The following is a 25,234-nucleotide window of genomic DNA, read 5'->3' as shown; positions in this document are numbered from 1 at the left end:
GCCATGCTCTGTCCTCGACGGGCCAGTCTGCAGTCCTGCCTGGGCCGCTGAGCCAGGCCCTGGGGGCTCCACGCTGGCAAGGCCCCTGGCAGCACTCCCTGACCCTCAGAGGGACCCCAGCTCACGGCCCGGGGAAAAGGGACGGGTCTGCCTGTCTTCCTGAGTCCCGGGGGGAAGGTGCTGAGGATATCTAAGCAGGCCCGGGTGGCAGTGCCAGAGAGAAGGTGGCATCTGGCTGGGTCCTGCTGGCCCTGCCCACCGCCCACCCCCACAGGCCGTAAAGGACACCCAGACCTCAGGGGCCTGCCTCCCGACCACCCCTGGGAAGCCCCTCCTGGTGATACCTGGTGCCTGAGCCCCGACACTGAAGACCCCAGACTAAGGATGGCGGAGGGTGGGGGTGGGGGCTGGGGGAGACACCCTTCCGCCACGCTGGGGACAGGGCCCCTGGTGCAGCATGAAGGTCTCCCAGAGGACCCCGAGGAGGGAGAGGGAGGACCTGCTGGTGCCCACCCTGTGGTTCCGGCTCCAGACGCCTGCTCCGCCCCACGCAGCCCCCTTTACTGAAGGGACGGTTTGCTGGGCCCGCTGCAAAGCCTGTGGCGCCACCTGGTGGTTACCTCTGCGATGGCAGGCCGCCCCGCCCGGGACTCGGGAGGGTGCTAGCGTTCTTGCCTGGAGAATCCCAGGGACGGGGGAGCCTGGTGTGCTGCCGTCTATGGGGTTGCACAGAGTCGGACACGACTGAAGTGACTTAGTTTAGGGTTAGGTATGGACCTAACAGAAGCAGAAGATATTAAGAAGAGGTGGCAAGAACACACAGAAAAACTATATAAAAAAGATCTTCATGATCCAGATAACCACGATTGTGTGATCACTCACTTATAGCCAGACATCCTGGAATGAGAAGTCAAGTGGGCCTTAGGAAGCATCACTATGAACAAAGCTAGTGGAGGTGATGGAATTCCAATTGAGCTATTTCAAATCCTAAAAGATGATGCTGTGAAAGTGCTGCACTCAATATGCCAGCAAATTTGGACAACTCAGCAGTGACCACAGGACTGGAAAAGGTCAGTTCTCATTCCAATCCCAAAGAAAGGCAAGGCCAAAGAATGCTCAGACTACCACACAATTGCACTCATCTCACACGCTAGTAAAGTAATGCTCAAAATGCTCCAAGCCAAGCTTCAATAGTATGTGAACCGTGAGCTTCCAGATGTTCAAGCTGGATTTAGAAAAGGCAGAGGAACCAGAGATCGAATTGCCAAAATTCGCTGGGTCATCGGAAAAGCAAGAGAATATTACAGAAACATCTATTTCCGCTTTATTGACTATGCCAAAGCCTTTGACTGTGTGATTCACAACAAACTGGAAAATTCTTCAAGAGATGGGAATACCAGACCACCTGACTTGCCTCCTGAGAAATCTATGTGCAGATCAGGAAGCTACAGTTAGAACTGGACATGGAACAACAGACTGGTTCCATATTGGGAAAGGAGTACGTCAAGGCTGTATATTGTCACCCTGCTTATTTAACTTATATGCAGAGTACATCATGAGAAACGCTGGGCTGGAAGAAGCACAAGCTGGAATCAAGATTGCCAGGAGAAATATCAATAACCTCAGATAAGCAGATGACACCACCTTTCTGATAGAAAGCGAAGAAGAACTTTCATAAAAAAAAGAAAAAAGCCTCGATGAAAGTAAAGAGAGTGAAAAAGTTGGCTTAAAACTCAAGATTCAGAAAACGAAGATCAGGGCATCCAGTCCCATCAGTTCAATGGCAAGTAGATGGGGAAACAATGGAAACAGTGACAGACTTTATTTTGGGGGGCTCCAAAATCACTGCAGATAGTGACTGCAGCCATGAAATTAAAAGATGCTTGTTCCTTGGAAGAAAAGCTATGACCAGCCTAGACAGCATATTAAAAAGCTGAGATGTTACTTTGCCGACAAAGGTCCATCCAGTCAAAGCTATGGTTTTTCCAGTAGTCATGAATAGATGTGAGAGTTGGACCATAAAGAAAGCTGAATGCCAAAGAATTGATGCTTTCGAACTATGGTGCTGGAGAAGACTCTTGAGAGTCCCTTGGACTGCTAAGAGATCCAACCAGTCCATCCTAAAGGAAATCAGTCCTGAATATTCATTGGAAGGACTGATGCTGAAGCTGAAACTCCAATCCTTTGGCCACCTGATGCAAAGAAGTGACTCATTGGAAAAGATCCTGATGCTGGGAAAGATTGAAGGTGGGAGGAGAAGAGGATGACAGAGGATGAGATGGTTGTATGACATCACTGACTCGATGGACACGAGTTTTAGTAAACTCCAGGAGTTAGTGATGGACAGAGAGGCCTGGCATGCTGCAGTCCATGGGGTCCCAAAGAGTCGGACGTGACTGAGTGACTGAACTGAACTGAGGGGTTCCCCAGTGCCCCACCAGCCCCTCCCCCTCCAAGCCCTGCCCTGCCCACACCCTCCCCACTCCTGGCCCCCAGGCTGCCAGACCCCACTGCCCACTTGCCTCTTCCTCCTCCTCCTCCAGCCTGGCTCACAGCCTGGCCCCCTGGTGTGAGCACAGGGTGGGGGGTCTGGGGGGGGTCTGGGGGAGGTTCTGTGATCACCTCCACCATGCCAATCAAAGCCTGGGCTGAAGAACAGTGAGTAACTTGCTCAAGGCCACATTTCCGGTAAACAACAGTGCTGGGATGGGAGGACACCGGCAGGACGCCCAGAGCTCCCTGTTGGGGTGGGGGGGCGTGGTGTAGGGGCCCTGCAGAGCCCCAGGAGCCTGCAGCCTGGGACAGGCCCTCCCTGGGCGGTTGGGGGGACAGTGAAGAGAACACTAAACTGAGAGTTAGAATTTGAGCTAGCCCTGCCCTAACTGGCTGTGGGGCTCTGAGCAAGGCGCTCTCCCTCTCTGGGCCTTGTTGGTCCCTACAGGAAGTCACGCCAGATGATTTCCATGGGCTGGGGTCCCGGCCTTAGCTTCTTGGGTGCCCGAGAGTCCTCATCCAATGTCTGGAATGGGCCTCAGGCTGCAGGTGAGGGTGGTAAGCCCTCCCCCTTCCACTGCAGGGAGCAGGGGAGCCAGGCCTCTGGTCCCCTCTGTCCCAGCAGCTGGAGTGAAGAGGCCGGTCCAGGAGCTGGGGCTGACACCATCGAGTTTCGGCAGGGCTCAGAGTGCATTCCCGCTCAGGACCCCGGAGGCAGGCAGGACCACAGTGCCAGCCAGTCTGGGGGAAGTCCGAAACTCAGGTGGTTGGGTGAGCTGCCCAAGGTCCCCCGGTGGGCAGCCAGATGTCCTCTACCTGCCATGCCCCGGGACCACTGCTTGGGGATGTCACACTCTCCTTCACCCCACCTCCCCGGGGTCCTGTCACTGCAGCTGCGGATTCTGGGAGAGCTGCCGCCCTGGCCTCTCTGCCTCTGAGGTTCATGGACCACGATGCCCAGGCTTGGCTCCAACCTCCTAGGCCTCCCACAGCCCTCTCCCCTGGGGCTGGAGCATCTCCCAGACGCTGGTGGCCAGGGACTGGACAGGACACTCCAGGCGGGAGCCTGATGCCTGGGCCTGGTCCAGCCCTGGGCCAAGCAGCCCGTTATGGGCCTGGAGAAGCTGCACCAGCGTCTCAGCAGAGACCACAACCAGTACGTTGGTCACCCCGTGGCCAGAGCTGTGTCCCCTGAAGCTCGGTCAGCTCCTACTCCAGGAGGCCCAGGCCACACACGGCCCTCTAACCCAAGACAGTGGGTCCCTTTCCTGTTGAGAAATGCCAAACTCCTGCCATTTATTATCAGCCAACATCACAACATTATTACTATCAGTGCTAATATTAGTGGTGGGCCCTCAGAGTAATTTTGACATGTACTGAAGTTTGGGAACTACCCTCACCCGGGAATGGGACATAATGTACGAGCCCCAGCGAACTGAAAATGTGAAGCCTCTTGTTTAAAAATGATTATGAATTTCAAGATAGCAAGAGCAGAACCTTAAGCCAAGTGAGAGCCCGTGCAAGTGTGGGCTCTCCCAGCCACAACCGGAGCTGTCCCTAAACTCATTCTAAGACCCAGGGAGTCCCATCTTCCACCCCAACACCACCCCGTGGGCTCACCACTGTTCTCAGCAGGAGGTTCCAAGGACTCCAGAAAGGTGGAAGTGAGAGTTGCTCGGTCGTGTCCCACTCTGCGACCCCATGGGCCATACAGTTCATGGAACTCTCCAGGCCAGAATACTGGGTGGGTAGCCTCTCCTGTCTCCAGGGGATCTTCCCAACTCAGGGATCGAACTAAGGTCTCCTGCATTGCGTGTGGATTATTTACCAGCCAAGCCGCAGAGGAAGCCCAAGAATACTGGAATGGGTATCCTACCCCTCCTCCAGGGGATCTTCCCGACCCAGGGATGGAACCCAGATGGTAGCCCCAAGTCACATTTCATTGTCATTGGTTGGCTGCCGCCACGTTTTCGCAGCCAATGAGAGAGGGAGGCGTGGGCGTGTCCGGGAGGAGGGGCGGGGCTAAGGGGCACCGGGAGCTGCGGGGCGAGGCTAGCGCACCTGGGCTGCGAGGGCAGGTGTCCGCCACAGGTGCGCTCACAGGAAGAAGGTCAGCATTGTTTTGTTCTCTTTTCGTTTCCTCTCACCACTGCAGACGTCCCCCAGCAATCCTCTTCTCTTCTATGACTCAATGCAGATGTACTTAGGAAATTATGTACAAATAAAAGGCAGTATCATGTAGCTTAAGAGACGGACATGGGAAACATCTCCCCGCTTTAAAATTTGGAACCGAAGACACGAAACTCAGTTGAATAAATCTGCAATGTTTGTGACCTGAATTCATGCATTCAATACCACTCTTTTGAGTAAGATATTTTACATTAAAAAAACTTCTTAAAATGAATTGGGAGAGGAAGGGGAGAAATGAGAGGGGTTTTTGTGTATGTGTGTTCAGAGAAAGAGAGGAATTCTATTCAAGTGCTTTATGCAACAGTTACACACGAGTGTAAAAAAAGTTTTGTTTTCTGTTTTAAATAATCATTAACAGAAAACTGCACGATACTTGCACAAATGAAAGAAAAAGATCTTGGTAGGTTCCCGGAAGGCCTCCCCTTGGCCAAGCTGCAATTGTTCCCTTTTCCTCTAGCTCTGCACCCCCACCCCGAGGGTAACCACTGGCTGGCACCTGTGTGGATTAATCACCTATATCTCTTTATAGCGGTGCCACTTGTGTGCACATCTTTAAACAGCAGCCTGTTTAGTGTGCCTGGCATTGACCCAGACGTAAATGGATGGACACAAGTGTGTATGCATACATCATTTGTTTCTTTCTATCAAGTTGCTTTTGAGGTAAATCCATGTTGATTAGTAAAAGTTTTTCCAGTGAACGGATGGAAAAGTTGGACCATGAAGAAGGCCGAACACTCAAGAACTGATGCTTTTGAACTGCGGTGCTGCAGAAGACTCTTGAGAGTCCCTTGGACTGCTAGGAGATCAAACCAGTCCATCCTAAAGGACATCAACCCTGAATATTCATTGGAAGAACTGATGCTGAAGCTGAAGCTCCAACACTTTGGCCACCTGATGCAAAGACCAACTCACTGGAAAAGACCCTGATACTGGGAAAGATTGAAGGCAGGAGGAGAAGGGGACGACAGAGGATGAGATGGCTGGATGACATCACCGACTCAATGGACATGAGTTTGAGCACTCTGGAAGATAGTGAAGGACAGGGAAGGCCGGCATGCTGCAGTCCATGGAGGTGAAAAGAATTGGACCACAGCTTAGAGGCTGAACAACAGCATCGTGTTTCTCTTCTGTCCATATTCTACTGATGTGGATATTGGGTTGTTTCCAGCCTGTGGTTCTTGTAGCAGTCACAGTGCCACTGTGAAATCTTTTCTAGTAGGCACACATACGAACATTTCTTGTCTAGACTATACACCTGGGGGTAGAACTGCTGGGTCAGAAGGGATCCTTCCTGGGATGGTCAGTTTTACGTGTGAGTTGGCTGGGATGAGGGAGGCCCTGATGGCTGGTGAAACATGGCTTCGGGTGTGTCTGTGAGGTTGCTTCCAGAAGACATTGCCATTGAAATCTGCAAACACTGCAGACATTTCTCACCAGGGAGGTCTGAACAGAACAGGGAGGTGGAGGTGGGTGAGTCAGCTCTGTCCGAGCTGGGCCTCCACCTTCTGCTCTCAGTCATCCAGGGTGCAGGCTCCTGGGCCTTTGCAGTCACACCAGGATGTACACTGTTGACTCCCGGGGTCCAGCTCCTGGGAATTCGGGTCTGGGCTGGAACTCACCCGGCTCCCCTGGGCCTCCACAATGAGCCTCCCCAATCCCTCAGAGTAAGCCTCTTTCTATCCATCCATATGTAACCTCTTGGTTCTGTTTCTCTGGAGACCCTCACCCATGTGATTGCCACGCTTCACCTGCTCAGGTAACGGTGGACTTTCTCCAATTCAAACCCCTACCAGCTGTGGGCCAGAGTCCCACAGTCACCAGAACTGGGGCAGGCCATTAATTTTAGCCAGTTGGATAAAGGTGATGTGTTATACAACTGTGATTTAAATATTACAAATTAGGGTTTAGAGTTTAGGGTTACACATGAGGTTAAACATTTTTCCATGTATTTCTGAGCCTATAATTGTGTTACCTCTTCTTGGGAATGTCTGTTTGTGTCTTCTGTTCATTTTTCTCTTGAAATGTTTATCTTTTTCGAATTGATTTGAAGGAGTCTTTTAAAACATAATTATATTTATTCATTTTCAGCTTGGCTGGGTCTCCATTGCTATACGGGCTCCTCTCTAGCTGCAGGGTGTGGGGGCTCCTCTCTAGCTGCAGGGTGTGGGGGCTCCTCTCTAGCTGCAGGGTGTCGGGGCTCCTCTCTAGTTGCAGGGTGTGGGGGCTTTTCTCTGGCTGCTCCGGCTTCTCATTGTGGTGGGTTCTCGTGTTGCTGAGCACGGGCTCTCGGGTGCGAGGGTTTCCGTGATCGTGGCTTCTGGGCTCTAGAGCACAGGCTCAGGAGCTGCGACGCACAAGCTTTGTTGCTCCACAGGTGTTTTCCCAGCCCAGGGACTGAACCCACGTCTCCTGCATTGGCAGGCGGGTTCTTTACCACTGAGTCACCTGGGGAGCCCCTGAAGGGGTCTTTATAGCCACGAATCATGGACAGTCTCTCTGATGTGACTGGGCAGCAGATCTCTTGTCCATTCTGTGGCTTATTCTTTCATGTTCTTTGTTCACTTTTGATAAAATGTGTTTAATTTTCATACATACATATTATTTTTTTTCTTTTATGGCTTTGCTTTTGGAATCTTAACAAAAACCTTCCCTACCTCGAAGTAATATTTGCCTATTCTAGCATTCCCTAAGATTTAGCTTTGCCGCTTACACATACATTTTTCATACACCTGAAATTCATTTCCATGTTTAGACTAAGGTAGGGACTCAGTCTCAGTTGGTAGACCAGTTGTCCTGGAACAGACAGTAAACACCTCATCCCTTCCTGCTGATCTGTAACACCCACTGTGTCATGAATCAAGTTACCAAACAGGACTGGATTTATTCTTCCTGATCTTCTGTGTAATTTGTGTGAAACACCCTGTTGGAATTTTTATTGAAAATGCATTGAATCTATAAATGCATCTGGGGACAGCTGATCGATGTCCTTGTGATATTACCTTCCTGGCCAGTGAGGCAGTCTGTCCATTTACTTATGCCATGTAAAATTTCCTTCAAGAAAGCTTTATAATTTCTGCACTGTGCACATTTCATTAGACCAGTTCCTAGGTATTCTACTTGCTGCTGTTCTAAATGATGGCTTCCCTGGGGGCTCAGTGGAAAAGAATCTGCCTGCCAGCACAGGAGACACAGGAGACCCGGGTTTGATCCCTGGGTCGAGAAGATCGCCTGCAGAAGGAGATGGCAACCCACTCCAATATTCTTGCCTGGGAAATCCCATGAACAAAGGAGCCTGGCAGGCTATAGTCCATGGGTAAGAGAGTTGGATGTGACTTAGCAACTGAACCACAAGAACTGTCCTTGTGGTTCTGGCATCAGATTAGACTAATCTTATTTAATAAGGTGAAAAAACCCCTTCTTTTTCTAGTCTCTGGAAAGAATTGTTAAGATTGAAAATGTTCCTGAAACATTCCCACCTATCAGACTTCTGGGCTCTTCTTTGTGGGAAAATGCTTAGCAACCAACTGAATTTCTTCAACGGTATAGGACTCCTCAGGCTTTCTGTTTCTCCTTGAGTCTGTTTTGGTCAATGGTTTTATCTAGAAATTCACACGTTGTTGAAATTTTCAAATGTCTAAACGTCATGTTAAAAAGTACCTTTTGTCTCTACTGAATCCATGATATGCTCTCTTCTTCATTCCTAATGTTTATTTTTGCTATTGCTTGTTTCACTTGATTAAATCATAACAAAAGTTTGTCAGTATTTTAACCATTTCAAAAAGACAGTCTTTGAATTTGATTTTCCTGTTGAAAAACCTGTGCTTTAATTCACTGGTTCCTGCTCTTCATTGTTTCCTTCTAAGTTATTCAAAGCTTAAAAAATTTTTTAAGCTATTTGCTCTATTTTTTAAAAAGTTGTTTCATTTATTAGGGAATTCCCTGGATGTCCAGTGGTTAGGACTCTTGCTCTCACTCCCAAGAGGCCCGAATTCCATCCCTGGTTGGGGAACTAGGACCCCCAGGATTTGCACAGGATTTGGTCAGACAGAGGTGGGCCAGAGACACGGGCTGGGGCTCAGGGAGGTCTCTCCACCACGCAGACCCTCAGGACAGGCTCAGCTTTCACAGCCTTGGAACTAACTGCAGAAGAGCCCAGTTCCAATTGAACTCTTCCCTCCAGCCAGAAACCCGCCCTCCCCCCACCCATCACCCCCCCACCCCCCAAACCCCACACTCCCCCCACCCCCCATCACCCTGGAGGCTTGCACAGAGACTCCGCACAGGAAATCAATCTCTCCCCAGTATGCAGACCCCAAATTCATTTGCAGAGGGTTTGTCTGTGTTAGCCAGCATTTTAATGAAGAAACAGCATACAGAAAGCGTCTCCCCCTAGCGTGCATGCATACACACACACACACATACACACACACACACACACACACACCATGCAGCCTCGGCCCCGCCCAGGTCCTCTGACCCCTCGATTTCCCCTCACCATGGGCACACGGATCCAGCTCTTCCCGCCCTCCCTCTAACAGCCCAGCCCAGGGTATCGAGGACTTAGGCTCCATCCTGCAAACAGACCCCTGCCTTCTGATCCCCAAGCGGGAGCCTTGCGGCCGTGCTGTCCAGCAACTCAGCTCAAGGCTGGGAGTCTGAACGTCTGCTTCCTCTGTGTCTTCCCCGAAGCCTCCACACCCCCCTGAAGGAGCTTCCTCCTCGCTCGCCTCCCCCTGAGGCTCTGGGCATGGCCAGCATCCTCCACCCCCTTGGATGGGCTCCCCAGGCGGGTGTGGTGTGAGGAGTGGAGCTTCAGGGATCCGCGGTCATCCAGCAGCTGAGGGGCCGGGCAGGGCCATTCCAGGGTGCGGCGGGGCTCATCGCTGGGCTCTGCAAAACACAGAGGACCAGGGTGCCCGGCTTGTCCCAAGGTGAACACAACTCCACAGGGGGCCAGGCCTGGGGGGCTCTGCTATGGGGCCACAGCCACCAGACACTCTGAGTGTGGGCCAGGTTCTTCTTCCCCGGCCCCTAGGGTCCCCAGACACTAGTGTGTGCATGAGCCGGGAACTTCGAAATGTTCCTCCCCAGGGTTGAAAGGGTCATCACTGCACAAAAGTCAATTCTGAATAATTCAGAATGTTAGGAGTTACTTTCCCTTCTTGCTTTTCAAAATATAAGATGTTATCAGGGCAAAATGTTTTCTTATTAACACATATTATTTGTCTTACTGAAAAGGAGACTATTGACAAGAGAGCCTCGTGGCCTGGGGGCACTACGTGTCCGTCGCTGGGCATGTTCACAAAGGCGTGTAGCAGCTTTCTCTCTCGTTCAAAACAGGGGCAAGGGCAAGGCTGTTCTGGGACACTTAGGTGGGTGGCATGCAGCCCCTCAAACCAAGAGCTGCTCACCTGTGATCTTGCCCACCGCATCTTACAGGTGAGCAAACCAGGGCCCCAGGAAGACCAGAGGCAGACGTTAAGTCAGGGAGTTCACAGAGAGCCAGGCTGCAAACCTGCCCTCCTGGCCCCAGCCCACCCTCCCAGGGGGCTCCCTGAAGACAGCTGGGGCTGCGCTGGCTCTCCCCTGGCCCCCCCTCCCCGCAGCCAGTGCAAGCCCGAGCCGGGCAGCCTCACCCACGACGATGAGCGTGGCGGTGCTGACCGCCTGGCCCAGCGTGTTCTCGGCCACCGCCTTGTACTGGCCGCCGTCCGTGGCGGAGACGCTGGGGATGACTAGCGAGCACACGCCCATCACGTCGGTGGTGTACGCGGCGGGGTGGTTGGCGAGGCTCTGGTCGTTCTTGAACCAGGAGACGTGGGGGCGTGGCTGGCCCTGCACGGCGCAGGTCATGCAGCACTCGCTGCCCAGGGGCAGCAGGTGGGGGCGCAGGCCCACCAGGAAGCGCGGCTTCTGGCTCAGGTCGGGCTCCCGGTAGCTCGGGGCCCTCGCCGCGACCTTGTCTGTGGCGGAAAGCGGAAGGTCAGAGAGCCGGAAGGGCGGTGGGGAGCCGGGGGTGGGAAGCTCCTGGTGGATTTTTTCCCCCTGTACTACAAGCTAACACACACGCACTGTGGGCAAATTGGAACATACACGAAATCAAACGAAGAAATGAAAACTGAGCAGGATCTAAACCTACGGATGACCACAGCTAGCATCTGATGTGGAACCTTCAGACGCTTTTCCATTTTAGAAAATCGTGAAAACGTACATCTGATTTTAGGGCCTGATTTTTCGGGCGACTACTTTGAAGTTTCGAATCTATCTGGCCGCAAAGGACTATCTTCAGAGAAGCACTGACCTCTGTCTACGGCATCGCCCGCCTCTGACTTGAGAAGCCCCAGGGCCCCGCAGGCACCGGGCCCTCGCGTTCTCCCCGCAGAGGCGGAGCCTGAGGACAGGGACGGGGACCCGCCTCCAACCCCGCCCCTGGCGCCCTGGACGCCGAGCTCACCAGGCGGCTGGCGCGGGACGACCCAGGGCTGGCGCGTGTCCGAGGGCTCGCTGTCGCCCAGCTCGTTCTTGGCCACCACGCGGAAGTGGTACTCGTGGCCCGGGAGGACGCCCACCAGGGTGAAGCGGCAGTTGTGCAGGCGCTCGGCCGCCGGACACCAGGGCGCGTGGGCCGAGGTGCGCATCAGCACCGCGTAGTGCAGCGGCGCGGCGCCCGCCTCCGCCTCGTCCGGGGAAGGCTCCCACTCGATGGTCACCGAGCCCAGCGTGCCCTCCCGCAGCACGATGGGCCCTGGCGCCCGCGGGCGCGCTGTGGGGACAGAGCGGGAAGGCTGGGGCTCGTGTGCGCCTGACTGGGCCGGGGGGCCCGTGGTGAGCCCTGCCCGGGGCTCCAGTCCTGCCCAGGTTCCCATATCCTGCAAGGGCCTAAGTCCTGCCCCAAGTCCCCGAGTCCTGCCCGACCTGAGTCCCTGAGAACTGCCCCGCCTCCCTGTGTCCTGCCCCAGGGCCTGAGTCCTGCCTAAGTCCCCAAGTTCTACCCTGAGTCCCCGAATCCTGCCTGGGTTCCCAAGTCCTTCCCAGGGCCCCTCTTCTTCCAAGGCCCTGGAAGACACCGTCTCCCCAGGCAGGGGAACCGGAGAGAACTGGGCCAGCCCCGCAGTTACTGCTGGAGGGCTGAACGCCTCTGAAGAGGCTCATTTGGATCCACCTCGTAAGTGACACAGCACACGGGAACAGAGTGGGGCTTCTGTAAGACCAAGTTACAGAGCCCCCACTGTCGGCTGGTGGCTAGTTCTGGGTTTGAGAAAACCCCTCGGGGCCAGGCCAGGGGACCACCTTCATCCCAGGTGAGGACCACGGACAGTTCTTCCCAGCGCTCCTTGGGCCGATGGGATGGCAGTGACTGTCTCTGCTCACTGACCCAGAGGAAGGACAGCAGGGTCCTGAAGACTGTGCTCAGCTGTCCCCAGGCCACCCGGAGCAGAAGAACGGTGAAGCCCCGCTTCCTCGGCCCCTCCTGCTCTCTCCCTCTGGGGGGGCACGCAGCAAGGGTCTAGGAGTGGCCCGTCTGAGTCCAGCCCAGGGCAGGCTAGCCTCACCTGCCACCCTGAGGCGGAAGCTGTAGGTGGCCTCCTCCCCGCGCAGGCTCCTCAGCACCACAGTGTAGACGCCACTGTTGTCGAGGCTGGCCGACGGGACCAGGAGCTGGGTGAGGCCGTCCTTGACGGAGGCCACACTCCGCTTAGGCAAGGGCAAGCCGTCCTTCAGCCAGGTCACCTCCGGGATGGGCGCGGCCTGGACACGGAGGAGAGGGGGTGAGAGGGGAGTTTGGTGGGAGGGACGGCTTTGCGCTGGGCTGGGGTGTGGGTGCGAGGAGAGGCCCTGGGGCGGAGCTGGCCCGGAAGAGGCTGGTGGACAGGTGGGCACGGCGGGGTTGAGGGGAAATGAGCGGGTGAGGGAGAGGCAGGGCGGCCGAGGGGGTAAGGGCCTTGCACGTCGCACGCGTGCAGACACCTGGGCTTCATTTTACGAGCCATGAGCTGCTGTTGTGAGGTTTGACCAGGAAAGCATGATTGGCTCTGGGTTCACCGGACGAGGGGGCGCAAGGGCAGGGGGGAGTGGGGAGCTCTCGTGGGAGGGGAGCGCTCGTGGGAGGAGTGTGCTGACCAGCTGGTGCCCAGGCCCAAAAGGCCAGTGGCTCGGGGGTCCCTGCAGGGGTCCAGCAGGGAGAGGATGGGGGCCTGACCCTGCCTGATGGCCGGGCCCCTCTCTCTCAGCACTGGGCGTGAGTCACCTGGGGCCACGAACAGTGACCGACTTCACGGGCTTGTCTGAGAACCCGAGAAATGACTGATAGATGGGAAGCTCAGAGCAGACACTCAGTGCGTCTTCCATGTTTTGTCATCATTACCACTGTGATCATCGTGGTCTTAGTTAAGAACACGTGATTTAGAGATAGGCTGGGGTTTGAATCTGGCTCTACCACCTGTGAGCTTCCTACACAGATGATGATGGTTTTAACAACAGCAATAGCAACAGTAATAATGATAGGTGATACATCCTGGGTACTTGCCACTTGCCCAGCACTGTTTATGTGCTTTCAATTACGGATTCCTTGAATCCTCAGAACAACTCTTTGAGATGTTACTACTGTTAAACACGTTTGACAGAGGACGTGGGAACACAGACGTTGAGATATGTGTCGAAAGTCAGTCAGTGCAGGCTGGGGTCAGAATTTGAATCCAGGCCACCCGGGCTTCTAACCACCCTGGCTGTTCAACCACATGCCCACAGACAGGTGCTGCTGCTGGAGGTCGTCCTGAGTCAGAGGCAGGCTGCGTGCTCACACAACACTTCTGAAGTCAAGGACCCCCTTCCCAGACCAAGGTGACGTGGGGTGGGCTTAGAGACGCAGTCCCGGGAGCCACCACCAGAGGGGCTTGCAGATGGGGGCGGAGCGAGAGCCGGCGCTCAGCACAGGGCTGTCTGCAGCGGGACCCCCACACTCCTCTCCACCGCCGGACTTCCAGCACGAGCCAGGTCCCCAACGAGCAGGGAAGAGAGGAGACCCTCAGGGCTGACACTGTCCCCCGAAGCTCAATACGTGTGCTCACCTCAAAGTAGATGGGCACACGGACCGTGTCCCCAGCTCTGACCGTCAGCAAGTCCTTCATGCCGGCATCTGTGCGGAACTTGGGGCGGACTGGAACACACGGGGTGGCCTGTCAGCTCCCTCTGCACTTGGGCCCCAGCCCTGGTCACGGCCGGGCGGGGCTGCAGGGGGACGCTGGGCTGCCCTGGGACGCCGAGACCCCGTGGGACATCGGATGGGGGCCCCTGCAGGACCTGGAGAGGGGGCTGGAGGGGATTCCTGCAGGGGAGCTGTGCTGGGCAGCCTCGGGGTCAGGCCTGCATGGAAACACTCCTGTGTCTTGTGATGAGACAACGACCCACTTGAGGCAGGAAGTGGCGGGAGAGCCCTGGAGTGGGGGCAGGGCCAGGACAAGGCTCTGGGCTCTGGACACAGACTCGGGGAGCTCTTCTCTGTGCGTCCCCCTTATCGTCACATGGACACCTGGGCTCCACTGGGACAGCCCAGTTTCAGCTTGGGCCAAAGACAGGCCAGCTGCTCCAGCAATGAAAGCCCCCCTGGGAAGAGACGGTCCTGCTTCCAAGGAACAGGGCCTGGGGGCCCTCTGCTCTGACGGGAGCTGGGCAGGAGCTGAGGGGCACTGGGCCCTCTTGAGCCACACTCGGGAAGCAGCAAAGAGTGCTGGAGCGAGCCTGGGCCTTGGGGTCGGTCACCCAGGCTCTGCTGAGCGCCAGCAGCCAGGCCCAGGGCAGCGCACCCCTGACCCCTGACCTCGGTGTCCTCATCCGAAATCTGGGGAGAGTGCTGAGCAGGTAGGACTTGGCATGAGCCGTGATGAAAATGCATTTCCGCAAGGCCTCCCTCGCCCAGCGCCCTGCCCCTGCTAGGCGCCCAGGATGTGGCCCTTCTCTGAACTGGGGAGAGGCCCCGGGAAGGGCCTGGCCTGGAGGAGGGAAGGGGCCTCACCCGAGGCGGGCACGGCTTCCACCGCCGAGCCCAGGGCGGTGGGCTGGCCAGGGCCCCCGGCGTTCATGGCCGTCACCTGCAGCAGGTAGCTCTCCCGGGGCCGCAGCCCCTTGGCCGTGTAGGTGGTGCCCTGCACCATGCCCGCGTGGCACGGGCTCCACTTCAGGCTGGCCGAGCCGCGCAGCTCCACCACGTAGCCCTGCGGTTCGTCCCCGTCCTGGGTGTCGGGCTGAACCCAGCTCAGGGTGATGCTGGTGTGCGACGTGTCTGTGACCTGGAGATCCCTCACGGGCCCCGGGGGTCCTGGGCGGGCACCACGGGGCGTCAGGAGTGGCATCACCGCTCCTGAGGGAAGCCCCCCTCAGTGGACCCTCCCTGGGTGGGCAGCCGGGGGTTCCTTTCTCTTGAGCTCTTTGCTGAAGCTCCTGCCTGGGCCCAAACCCTGACTGTCCTGGGCTCTTCCTGCGTCTGCACCACCGCCGCCGACCCCAGCTCTCCTCCTCCAGGAAGCCTCCCCCGACTCCTTCCACCCACTCCCCAGCCTGCCAACCCCCTTCCCCTAACTCCACCCGTAATTCCCAAAGCTGCTGTGTTCTTTGATGCGTCCTTGGGTCCCAGGATCTCTAAAGGCTAGAATTCTGCGTCTTTCTGTTCTGAGCTTTGAGCTCCTGGTTGAGACTGCCTCGGTGCCTGGTCCACACTCTGTGCTTTTTACCTGTAAAACGGGGCCCATCTACCCGTGAGCTTTTCATAGCAAAGCTGTGATGTGTATAAAGGGCTTTGTGGGCTGCACAGTGGCCCAGGGCTCTGGCCTCCCAGCCTGGGGCACCACGTGGGGGTAGCCCCCCAGACTCCTTGAGTCTGTCCAGGCCCCATAGCCACCCTGCTCAGGGCCCGGCTGACACGGAAGGACGCCTCCGGCCGATCCATAGTGGCCAGGAGCTTGCTGCATGCCTGGGCTTGTCAGCAGTGGGCCCTTGAGGTTAACAGCTCAGGGGAGGTGCACAGGGCAGCCATGTGCTGTGGAGAGATGCTTTGACGGGTGTTTTGTGGGAAAGAGTCTGTGCTCTAATTTGGAAAATGCGGATCAAACAAAGCAGGGCAGCTTTCTCTCCTGGTGTCCCGGCTGTCTGCCGTGGGCACTGGGACCACAGGTAGGGCAGTTCCACTCTAGACCGGGAGTTTCCCAAGCCCGCACGTGCTTCCTGGGACCATGCCAGCACCCAGTAGGTGATGAGTGAATGGAAAATTGGCGGTGAGCCTCCTCTGAGACCCCCCACCCCCCAGGGATGACGCCTCCTCGTGGGAGAGAGTGGGAGCTTGCAGCAGTCGAGCCAGGGAGAGGCTGACCTGGGGACGTTCCGGGTGGGACTCTGCCAACCCCCACCTCTGGCCTGGGTCTGTCTCAGTGACGGCTCCCTAAATCATTCCTCACCCTCAAGGCCTTTCCACCTTCATTCCGCCCCTGACCCCTGCCCCCCGGGGGTCGGTACCCCACTTACTCATGGGGTCACGGGCGAAGACAGCCTCCGACGGGGGTCCAGGCTCTCCCCGGCCGGAGGGGGCCACGGCCGTGACCCGGAACTCGTACTGCCAGCCTTGCCGCAGGTCCCCCACCGTCCACTTCTTCTCTGTGGGAGGCCCCTGCACATCAGTCCTGCCCAACGGGGCCGGCCTGGCCCTACACCTCCGCACGTCCTGCTGCCCCGCTGGGAGGCCCGGTCCCCTCAAGGCGGAGGGCACTGTGCAGGGTCTCAGGGTCCCTGTGCGGTTCTGCCCCTGCCCTGCAGGGCAGCCTGGGGCAGGCGCCCCCAGCACTCAGCATCCCCCACCGCCTTGCAGGGCAGCCTGGGGCAGGCGCCCCCAGCGCTCGGTGCCCCCGGCACCTTAGACCTGCTGTCCCACCTCGATAAAGGGAGCCTGTCAGTGGCGGAGCCCAAGGTTCCCTCTTTTCAGAGACACGGAGGCTGAGCCCCAAGGAGCACGGCCTGCCGGGCATTCTGAGCCCCTGTGTCCTTGGGCCCGGGCATGGGCTTTTCTAAGTTCATCTGGGCCCAGAAAGCAGTTTCTCAGAATCGACTCCGTAGGGCAGGCATGCTGAACTGCTGCAGCCCGAAGGCCCAGGGCCCCTCCTCCGCAAGGGAAGCTCACAGTGTGATGCGCGTGCACCCGGCCTAGAGAGGGGCCCCTGCTCTCCAGAGCGAGCGAAACCCAGCCCAGCATGGCCAGGCGAATGGAGAAGAAGCAGTTAAGTCATCTGGCTTGATGCTGTCCCAACAAAAGACCTGGGCCGGGGGTCCAGCGAGGCTCTGGAGGCCAGGACGGTGCCCACCAACCCCAGGCTGCTCACCGGGCACTGGATCCTGGTTCACAGCCACCCAGGTGTTGCTTCCCTTCTTGCGCTTCTCGATCAGGTAGCCGAGGATGTGGGCGCTGCCGGGGCCCCGGGGCGCCGTCCAGGACAGAGTGACGCCCTGGCTGGAGGCCGATAGGATGGACGGTGGGGGCGGGGGCCCAGGCCGAGCTGCGGGGGGAGGAGGTGCTGGTTGGCCGGGGCCGGGAGAGGCCCCAGCTCCTGGGGGGTGCCTGGAGGAGGAGCGGGCCCTGGGGGAGGCCAGGGTGGGAGCCAGCCCACAGTGGAGGCAGGAGTGACGGAAATAGGGAGGCACCATGCCCTGGGGGAAAAGAGCCAGCCCTGAGCCCCTCCACCCTGAGCCCCTGGGAGGTGCCCCAGAAGGAGGAGCCTTGGAGAGCGGCTTTGCTGTCCACCCCGCCCCACAGAGCCACAGCTGGACAAGACCCCTGCGTCCTGCCCACTGATCCAGCCTCCAGGTCCCAGAGAAGCCTGGAGACCTCCCAGCCTCGGGGCACAGTGTGGAGCCCAGCAGTGTCCCCGCCCCGGTCCTCCCGTCCACTCACCCTCAGGTGCCACCAGCACCTCCTCAGACTCTAGGGCCTCCCCGGGCCCCTCCGCAGTCACGGCCCGCACGCGGTAGGCATACTTCTTGCCCTGCTCTGCGTGGGTGTCCGTGAAGGTGGTGTTGTCTGAGCGGGGCTCGCCCACCTTCAGCCACGCGCTCCGGCCAGCCTGCCGCCGCTCCACCTCGTAGTGCTGCAGGGCCCGGCCGCCGTCGTCCTTCGGGGGCCGCCAGCGCAGGTGGACTCCAGCCCCATGGCCATCCTGCACCTCCAGGGGGCCCTGCGGGGGCTGGGGCTTGTCTGGGGACCCCCAAGAGGAGCGGGAAGAGAGGGGGGGTCAGGGGGGCCGCACTGCCCCCTCAGTGGACACGCTTGCCTGCAGTGGAAGGCCTAGGCGGGCTTCACCTCGAGGGGCCCTGCTCTCCACCCGACACGCACAGCCCTCGGGAACGACACGGAAGGCGCCCGCCTGCAGGGGCTCTGGCTACAGGCAGTGCCCCCGGTCGCTGTGGGCTACAGAGCGGAGCCTCCCTGCCTGGGCTCTCCACGTGGACCACGAGGAGCCCAATTGACGTGACTCCAGGCAGGGGCCACCACCCACCCCATGACACCCCCAGGAGATACTTGGCCAGTCTCCCCCGAGGAGCCCCCCTGGTTTGTCTAAGCTGCATCTTCCAATCAGCATGAGGAAGGCAAGTCCAACTTGGGCAGGTTTGGTCATGGGCAGTGCACACACGAGGGTCAGTGTTGTGGGGGGCTAGGCGGGGCCCAGGATGGGGTGAGGGCCAGGCTGGCACCTAGGACTTCCAGGGTGAGCTCGGCCCGCGTGGAGCCGCCCTTGCTCCTCAGGGTGACGCTGTACTGGCCGCAGTCCTGCCTGCTGGCGCTGGGGAGGCACAGCCGCGTGAAGCCATCTCCCACGGCCACCTGGGCGCCATGGCCACTGCCGCTGGCCACCTCCTCCCCATCCTTCCTCCAGGTGGCCTGGACCGGGAGGCAGCTCTGGAAGGGGACCTTCATGGTCACTGGCTTCCCAGCCTTGACCACCAACGGCTCCCTCAGCTGCGCGGTGACGTCCGGAGTGATGACTGGGGGGTCTGGGGGGCACAGGGCACGAGAGTCAGAGCTGCGGGAGGAGGGGCCCCGGGGGTCTGGATAGCACAGGGCCCGGGAGTCAGGGGTGGGGGTCCCCGGGGGCCAGACCTCCCCGAGGAAACGCTGACGAGGAGGGGGAGTGTCTGGGCTGCTCGTTGCAACAGCATCAACCTCTCGATGGAGAGCGAGACGGGACGTGGGCCACAGGCCAGGGACACATCCAGGCTTGCAGCCCTGGCGTGCACCACTGGCTGAGAGCTGGCTGGCTGGGAGGGCGGGGCCGGGCCTCACCGTGGACGGTCAGCGTGGCCTCGCTCTGCTGGCCGCCGGCTGCAAAGCTGTACCTCCCGGCCCGCGTCCCGTCCGCCCGGGTGATGACGAGCCTGTGCGCCAGCCCGTCCTGCTCGAAAGCAACTCCGTCCTGGGCGCTGAGCTGAGAACGGGGCCACAGAAGGCGGGTCACCCACCCCGTGCAGCCCCTCCCGAAGCTGCCCAGGGCCTGTTACTGCAGCTGCGAGAGGGAACGCCCGTTCGTGCTCGGCAGGAGCCAGGCCCCCCGTTTAGCGTCTCAGCTGTCCAACAACCCATGAAGTGGGCAGGGCTACTGGGCCAGAAATCAGCTGAGGACAAAGCTGAGCTCCAGAGTCCTGGGCCTACCCCCACTGAGGTGTTAGCAGAGGGGTGGGGGCTGCTCAGGGAGTCCAGAGCCCCAAGTACAGACTTCACCAGGTGCTGGGACAAGAAGGCAGGCTGGATGGTAGCAGGAGGGCCAGGGGCCTGTCCAGGGGGCACTGGGTGGAGTACACGTCCCCTCAAAGAGTCAGCCCTTTCCAAACACACCAAGTTACTGGCCATGTAAACTTCTCCCAGAGTTGGCGCTGTTACAGCGAAGAGTGAAATCTCCTTCTTGCAAAGCCGCTGCTGTCTGCACCCCTCTGCTTCGCTCAGCCCTCGCCCACAGGCTGGTTGGCAAAGCGGGGGTCAGCAGGGCTGGGGGGGCAGTACCTTGACTCCGTCCTTAAACCAGGCTGCGGGGCCCAGGTTGCGTGTGAGGGTGCAGGAGAGCACGGCGGCCTCCCCACGCTCCACCTCTGTGTCAGCCAGGCCCTGGGAGAAGTGGCCAGCGGGGCCTGGAGGGACATAGCGGGGAGGGGGGCTGGGTGCCCAGGGATCGCCTCGCCCAGCTTCCCGCCGTACCCTGGGGGCCACACATCCTGTCAGTACGGCCAGACCACCCCGTTTTCTCCGCAGGGCTCAGGCTGGTACAGGGGGTCTGGGGGCCCAGGGAGATGAAGGGCCCAAGGTCACCCAAGGGGACGTCTGGGTGACCCACCAAGTCCAGTGCCTTGGACACAGGGGTCAAGACAGACACCAGGAGGGCTCTCAGCCCCGAGAAGCCTGCGCCCCACCCGCTCAGGGAGGAAGAGTAGCTTCCTGATTGGAGAAAAGGTCCCTGGAAGTGGGACTCAGGGACGGCAGCAGCGGCCTGGGGGCAGCCCCGCCCCAGTGTCCAGGGAGACCCCTGCCCCCACCCCCAGGGCCAGGACAACGGAGAGGCACCTACCTCGGGCGTCCTCAGAGAAGCCGTCAGTGCCAGGCTTGCGTCTGGATCTGGGGCTCAGGGTGGCGTCCCTCTTCCGGCCGTAGGCGTCTGACCCGCCGTCTCTGCCAGCTCTGCCACTGCCCAGGTGGCTGAGGGGCTCCCCAGGGTACCCCGTGTCCTCTCCGCCAGGCGGCTGCCCCAGGTCTCTGGCCTCATCCGCCCCCCCTTGCTTTGCTGCTCCAGGATCGACCCTGGACCAGGTCTGAGTCCTGCTCCTGTACGGGCCCAGCCTCCTCTCTACCATGCCGGCCTCATCCACCGCCTCGTACTCTGCCAGGGCCTCTGGGCCGTGGGCCCTGTCATCCTCAGCGTCCAGGGAGCCCCTTCCTCTCCTGTGTCCTGCGCCCGGCGGAGCACCAGGCCCCTGACCCCACGACTCATCGCCAGGCTCTTTTCTGCCATAGCGACCATCCAAGCCATCCCGGGCTCCCTGTCGTCCCGAACCCCCAGGCTTTCGGGAGGAGCCGTCCTCCCCACCAGCAGAAGTCCCCTTTCTGGGGACACTTGAGTCCCCTGGGCCGCTAGCCCTGCTCCTTCCCAGACCCGAAGCTTTGCTATCCCAGAAGCCTGGGCTTTGCCCCCCACCAGCCTCCTCTCCATCTGGAGCCCCCTCCCAGCCCCAGGAGCCTTCTGGCCTTTCTTGGGTTCCCCTGCGAATGGCATCTTCCCCCTGGAGGGAGCTCGAAGCCCAGGGGCCTGGGGACTGGTCCCAGGATCCAGAGCTGTCCTGGCCAGACCCCGAGTCTTCCCCGCCTGGGCCCCACACGTGTCCTTCCCCACGCCCACCGGCGGGCCCTGATGTGGATCTGCCCCTTTCTGCGGGCAACTGGCTGCCGTCCAGACCCTGGCCTGTGCCCACAGGGGCCCCTCGTCCGGCCCCCGCCCTCTTGCCACCCAGCTGTGCAGCCCCGGCACCCTGAGGGGCCAGTGCTCCCGGGGCAGATGCCAGACCCCTGCCTGCCGCCCCTGGACCTGATTTCCAGGAGTCCTGGTCACGAGTGGATTCCTGAGCAGCTGACTCTGCCCAGGTCTCGCCCTGCAATGCCCCCCGACCATCAGGGACCCCGGAAGCCCCGCCCTCCCCACTAGGAGCCCCTCTTTCCCCAGGGTACCCCAGGAGCCCAGAGCCATCCCGCTGCCCTGTGATACCTGACTTCCCTTCAGAACTCACAGCCCCCCACACCTCAGGGGTGCCTGCGTGTCCAGAGCCCCTCAAACCACTCTCGGAACCCCACCCATCTGAAAGCATCGATGGGCCTCCCGGAACCCCCAGCATCCCTGGGCCCCTGGGGCCGTCCCCATGAGCTACACCATCCACGGGACCTGGACGTCCGGCTATGCCGGAGCCCAGCCCCACACCTGCACCTCCCACCAGCCCCGTCCCTCTGCCCCCCTCTGGACCATCCTTGGGGCTCATGCCACTGTAAGGCCCCTCTGAGGCCGCCCAGTATCCCGAGCCATGCCCCATGATCTCCTGGCCTCTGCGTCCACCGTCCTCTCCCACCCCAGCCAGTGAGCCTACTCCTCGAAATCCCCCTGAACCATCCCTGAAGCCCACCTCATCCTCTGGGCCCATTGCCACAGGTCCTTTTGAGTCTCCTCTGTAACCTCCCTTACTCCCTGACACCATAGCCCTAGCCCCTGCCCCCATTCCTCCAGAACCCCCTAAACCATCCCGATAACCAACCTTAGCCCCTGAATCAACTCCCCCAGAACCCCTTAAACCATCCCTATAACCAGCCTTAGCCCCTGAATCAACAGCCCCAGAACCCCCTAAACCATCCTCTGCTCCCATTCCTCCAGAACCCCCTAAACCATCCCCATAACCAGCCTTAGCCCCCAAATCAACTTCCCCAGAACCCCCTAAACCATCCCCATAACCAGCCTTAGCGCCTGCCCCCATTCCCCCAGAACCCCCTAAACCATCCCCATAATCAGCCTTAGCTCCTGAATCAACTCCCCCAGAACCCCCTAAACCATTCCTATAACCAGCCTTAGTGCCTGCCTCCATTACCCCAGAACCCCCTAAACCATCCCCATAACCAGCCTTAGCCCCTGAATCAACTCTCCCAGAACCCCCTAAACCATCCTGATAACCAGCCTTAGCGCCTGCCCCCATTCCTCCAGAACCCCCTAAACCATCTCCATAACCAGCCTTAGCCCCTGAGTCAACTCCCCAAGAACCCCCTAAACCATCCCCATAACCAGCCTTAGTTCCTGAATCAACAGCCCCAGAACCCCCTAAACCATCCCTATAACCAGCCTTAGCCCCTGCCCCCATTCCTCCAGAACCCCCTAAACCATCCCTATAACCAGCCTTAGCCTCTGAGTCAACTCCCCCAGAACCCCCTAAACCATCCCCATAACCAGCTTTAGCGCCTACCCCCATACCTCCAGAACCCCCTAAACCACCCCTATAACCAGCCTTAGCTCCTGAATCAACTCCCCCAGAACCCCCTAAACCATCCCCATAACCAGCCTTAGCTCCTGAATCAACTCCCCCAGAACCCCCTAAACCACCCCTATAACCAGCCTTAGCTCCTGAATCAACTCCCCCAGAACCCCCTAAACCATCCCCATAACCAGCTTTAGCGCCTACCCCCATTCCTCCAGAACCCCCTAAACCACCCCTATAACCAGCCTTAGCTCCTGAATCAACTCCCCCAGAACCCCCTAAACCATCCCCATAACCAGCCTTAGCCCCTGAATCAACTCCCCCAGAACTCCCTAAGCCATCCTGATAACCAGCCTTAGCACCTGCCCCCATTCCTCCAGAACCCCCTAAACCATCTCCATAACCAGCCTTAGCCCATGAGTCAACTCCCCAAGAACCCCCTAAACCATCCCTATAACCAGCCTTAGCCCCTGCCCCCATTCCTCCAGAACCCCCTAAACCATCCCTATAACCAGCCTTAGCCTCTGAGTCAACTCTCCCAGAACCCCCTAAACCATCCCCATAACCAGCTTTAGCGCCTACCCCCATTCCTCCAGAACCCCCTAAACCACCCCTATAACCAGCCTTAGCTCCTGAATCAACTCCCCCAGAACCCCCTAAACCATCCCCATAACCAGCCTTAGCCCCTGAATCAACTCCCCCAGAACCCCCTAAACCATCCCCATAACCAGCTTTAGCGCCTACCCCCATTCCTCCAGAACCCCCTAAACCACCCCTATAACCAGCCTTAGCTCCTGAATCAACTCCCCCAGAACCCCCTAAACCATCCCCATAACCAGCCTTAGCCCCTGAATCAACTCCCCCAGAACTCCCTAAGCCATCCTGATAACCAGCCTTAGCCCCTGAATCAACTCCCCCAGAATGCCCTAAACCATCCCGATAACTAGCCTTAGTGCCTGAATCAACAGCCCCAGAACCCCCTAAACCATCCCTATAACCAGCCTTACCTCCTGAATCAACAGCCCCAGAACCCCCTAAACCATCCCTATAACCAGCCTTAGCCCCTGCCCCCATTCCTCCAGAACCCCCTAAACCACCCCTATAACCAGCCTTAGCCTCTGAGTCAACTCCCCCAGAACCCCCTAAACCATCCCCATAACCAGCTTTAGCACCTACCCCCATTCCTCCAGAACCCCCTAAACCATCCCTATAACCAGCCTTAGCCTCTGAGTCAACTCCCCCAGAACCCCCTAAATCACCCCTATAACCAGCCTTAGCTCCTGAATCTACTCTCCCAGAACCCCCTAAACCATCCCTATAACCAGCCTTAGCCTCTGAGTCAACTCCCCCAGAACCCCCTAAACCATCCCTATAACCAGCTTTAGCGCCTACCCCCATTCCTCCAGAACCCCCTAAACCACCCCTATAACCAGCCTTAGCTCCTGAAACAACTCCCCCAGAATCCCCTAAACCATCCCCATAACCAGCTTTAGCGCCTACCCCCATTCCTCCAGAACCCCCTAAACCACCCCTATAACCAGCCTTAGCTCCTGAATCTACTCTCCCAGAACCCCCTAAACCATCCCCATAACCAGCCTTAGCCTCTGAGTCAACTCCCCCAGAACCCCCTAAGCCATCCTGATAACCAGCCTTAGCCCCTGAGTCAACTCCCCCAGAACCCCCTAAACCATCCCTACAACCAGCCTTAGCCCCTGAATCAAAACCCCCAGAACCCCCTAAACCATCCCTATAACCAGCCTTAGGCCCTGAATCAAAACCCCCAGAACCCCCTAAACCACCCCTATAACCAGCCTTAGCTCCTGAATCAACTCCCCCAGAACCCCCTAAACCATCCCCATAACCAGCCTTAGCCTCTGAGTCAACTCCCCCAGAACCCCCTAAACCATCCCTATAACCAGCCTTAGCCCCTGAATCAAAACCCCCAGAACCCCCTAAACCATCCCTATAACCAGCCTTAGCCCCTGAATCAAAACCCCCAGAACCTCCAAAACCATCCCTATAACCAGCCTTAGTGCCTGCCCCCATTCCTTCAGAACCCCCTAAACCATCCCTATAACCAGCCTTAGCCCCTGAATCAAAACCCCCAGAACCTCCAAAACCATCCCTATAACCAGCCTTAGCGCCTGCCCCCATTCCTTCAGAACCCCCTAAACCATCTCCATAACCAGCCTTAGGCCCTGAATCAACTCCCCTAGAGCCCCCTAAACCATCCTGATAACCAGCCTTAGCCCCTGAATCAAAACCCCCAGAACCCCCTAAACCATCTCCATAACCAGCCTTAGCCCCTGCCCTCATTCCTCCAGAACCCCCTAAACCTTCTCTATAGCCTGCCTCACCCCGTGACTCTGACTCCCCAGAACCCCCCAAACCACCCCTGTGACCCGCCTTAGCCCCTGCCCCTATTCCTCCAGGGCCCCCCACACCATCTCTAAAGGCCGCCTCCCCGACTAGCTCTACCCCACCAGGCCCAAGACCCCGGGACCCTCCTCCATAAGCTGACCTGCCT

The 25,234-nt window shown here is 58.5% G+C and overlaps 2 protein-coding genes across 2 annotated transcripts in view; both read right to left on the bottom strand.

Annotated features, from left to right (window-relative positions):
• Nucleotides 1-25,234, bottom strand: part of LOC138090318 (immunoglobulin-like and fibronectin type III domain-containing protein 1) — a 53,855-nt gene that overhangs the window by 16,422 nt on the left and 12,199 nt on the right. The window contains exons 12-24 of the mRNA XM_068985805.1: nt 20,274-20,389; nt 19,715-19,839; nt 19,001-19,142; nt 18,412-18,711; nt 17,615-17,914; nt 17,046-17,219; nt 16,198-16,326; nt 14,696-14,998; nt 13,752-13,840; nt 12,237-12,432; nt 11,138-11,446; nt 10,320-10,646; nt 9,382-9,573 (exon numbers count right to left, since the gene is read on the bottom strand). Coding sequence (XP_068841906.1) covers nt 9,382-9,573; nt 10,320-10,646; nt 11,138-11,446; nt 12,237-12,432; nt 13,752-13,840; nt 14,696-14,998; nt 16,198-16,326; nt 17,046-17,219; nt 17,615-17,914; nt 18,412-18,711; nt 19,001-19,142; nt 19,715-19,839; nt 20,274-20,389 — 2,702 coding nt within the window. The remainder of the gene's footprint in view (nt 1-9,381; nt 9,574-10,319; nt 10,647-11,137; nt 11,447-12,236; nt 12,433-13,751; nt 13,841-14,695; nt 14,999-16,197; nt 16,327-17,045; nt 17,220-17,614; nt 17,915-18,411; nt 18,712-19,000; nt 19,143-19,714; nt 19,840-20,273; nt 20,390-25,234) is intronic.
• LOC138090671 (fibroin heavy chain-like) lies at nt 21,618-24,861 on the bottom strand. The gene is made up of 2 exons (XM_068986364.1): nt 22,198-24,861; nt 21,618-21,647 (listed from the first exon to the last, which is right to left on the bottom strand). The coding sequence occupies exons 1-2, from the start codon at nt 24,859-24,861 to the stop codon at nt 21,618-21,620; spliced, it is 2,694 nt and encodes an 897-aa protein (XP_068842465.1).

The sequence above is a fragment of the Capricornis sumatraensis genome, chromosome 14 (genome assembly GCF_032405125.1).
Source record: "Capricornis sumatraensis isolate serow.1 chromosome 14, serow.2, whole genome shotgun sequence".
Taxonomy (NCBI): domain Eukaryota; kingdom Metazoa; phylum Chordata; class Mammalia; order Artiodactyla; family Bovidae; genus Capricornis; species Capricornis sumatraensis.
The sequence above is the reverse complement of the archived record's forward strand: the minus strand, read 5'-3'. Positions and strand labels throughout refer to the sequence as shown.

Excerpts from the sequence above, each read along its gene's own strand:
- LOC138090671 (XM_068986364.1), bottom strand. The coding sequence starts at position 24,861 with ATGGGGGCAGGCGCTAAGGCTGGTTATAGGGATGGTTTTGGAGGTTCT. Across the intron at positions 21,648-22,197 it reads GAATGGGGGCAGGCGCTAAG|CCGGACGTCCAGGTCCCGTG; the intron begins GCTGGTTATGGG and ends GCTCCGGCATAG.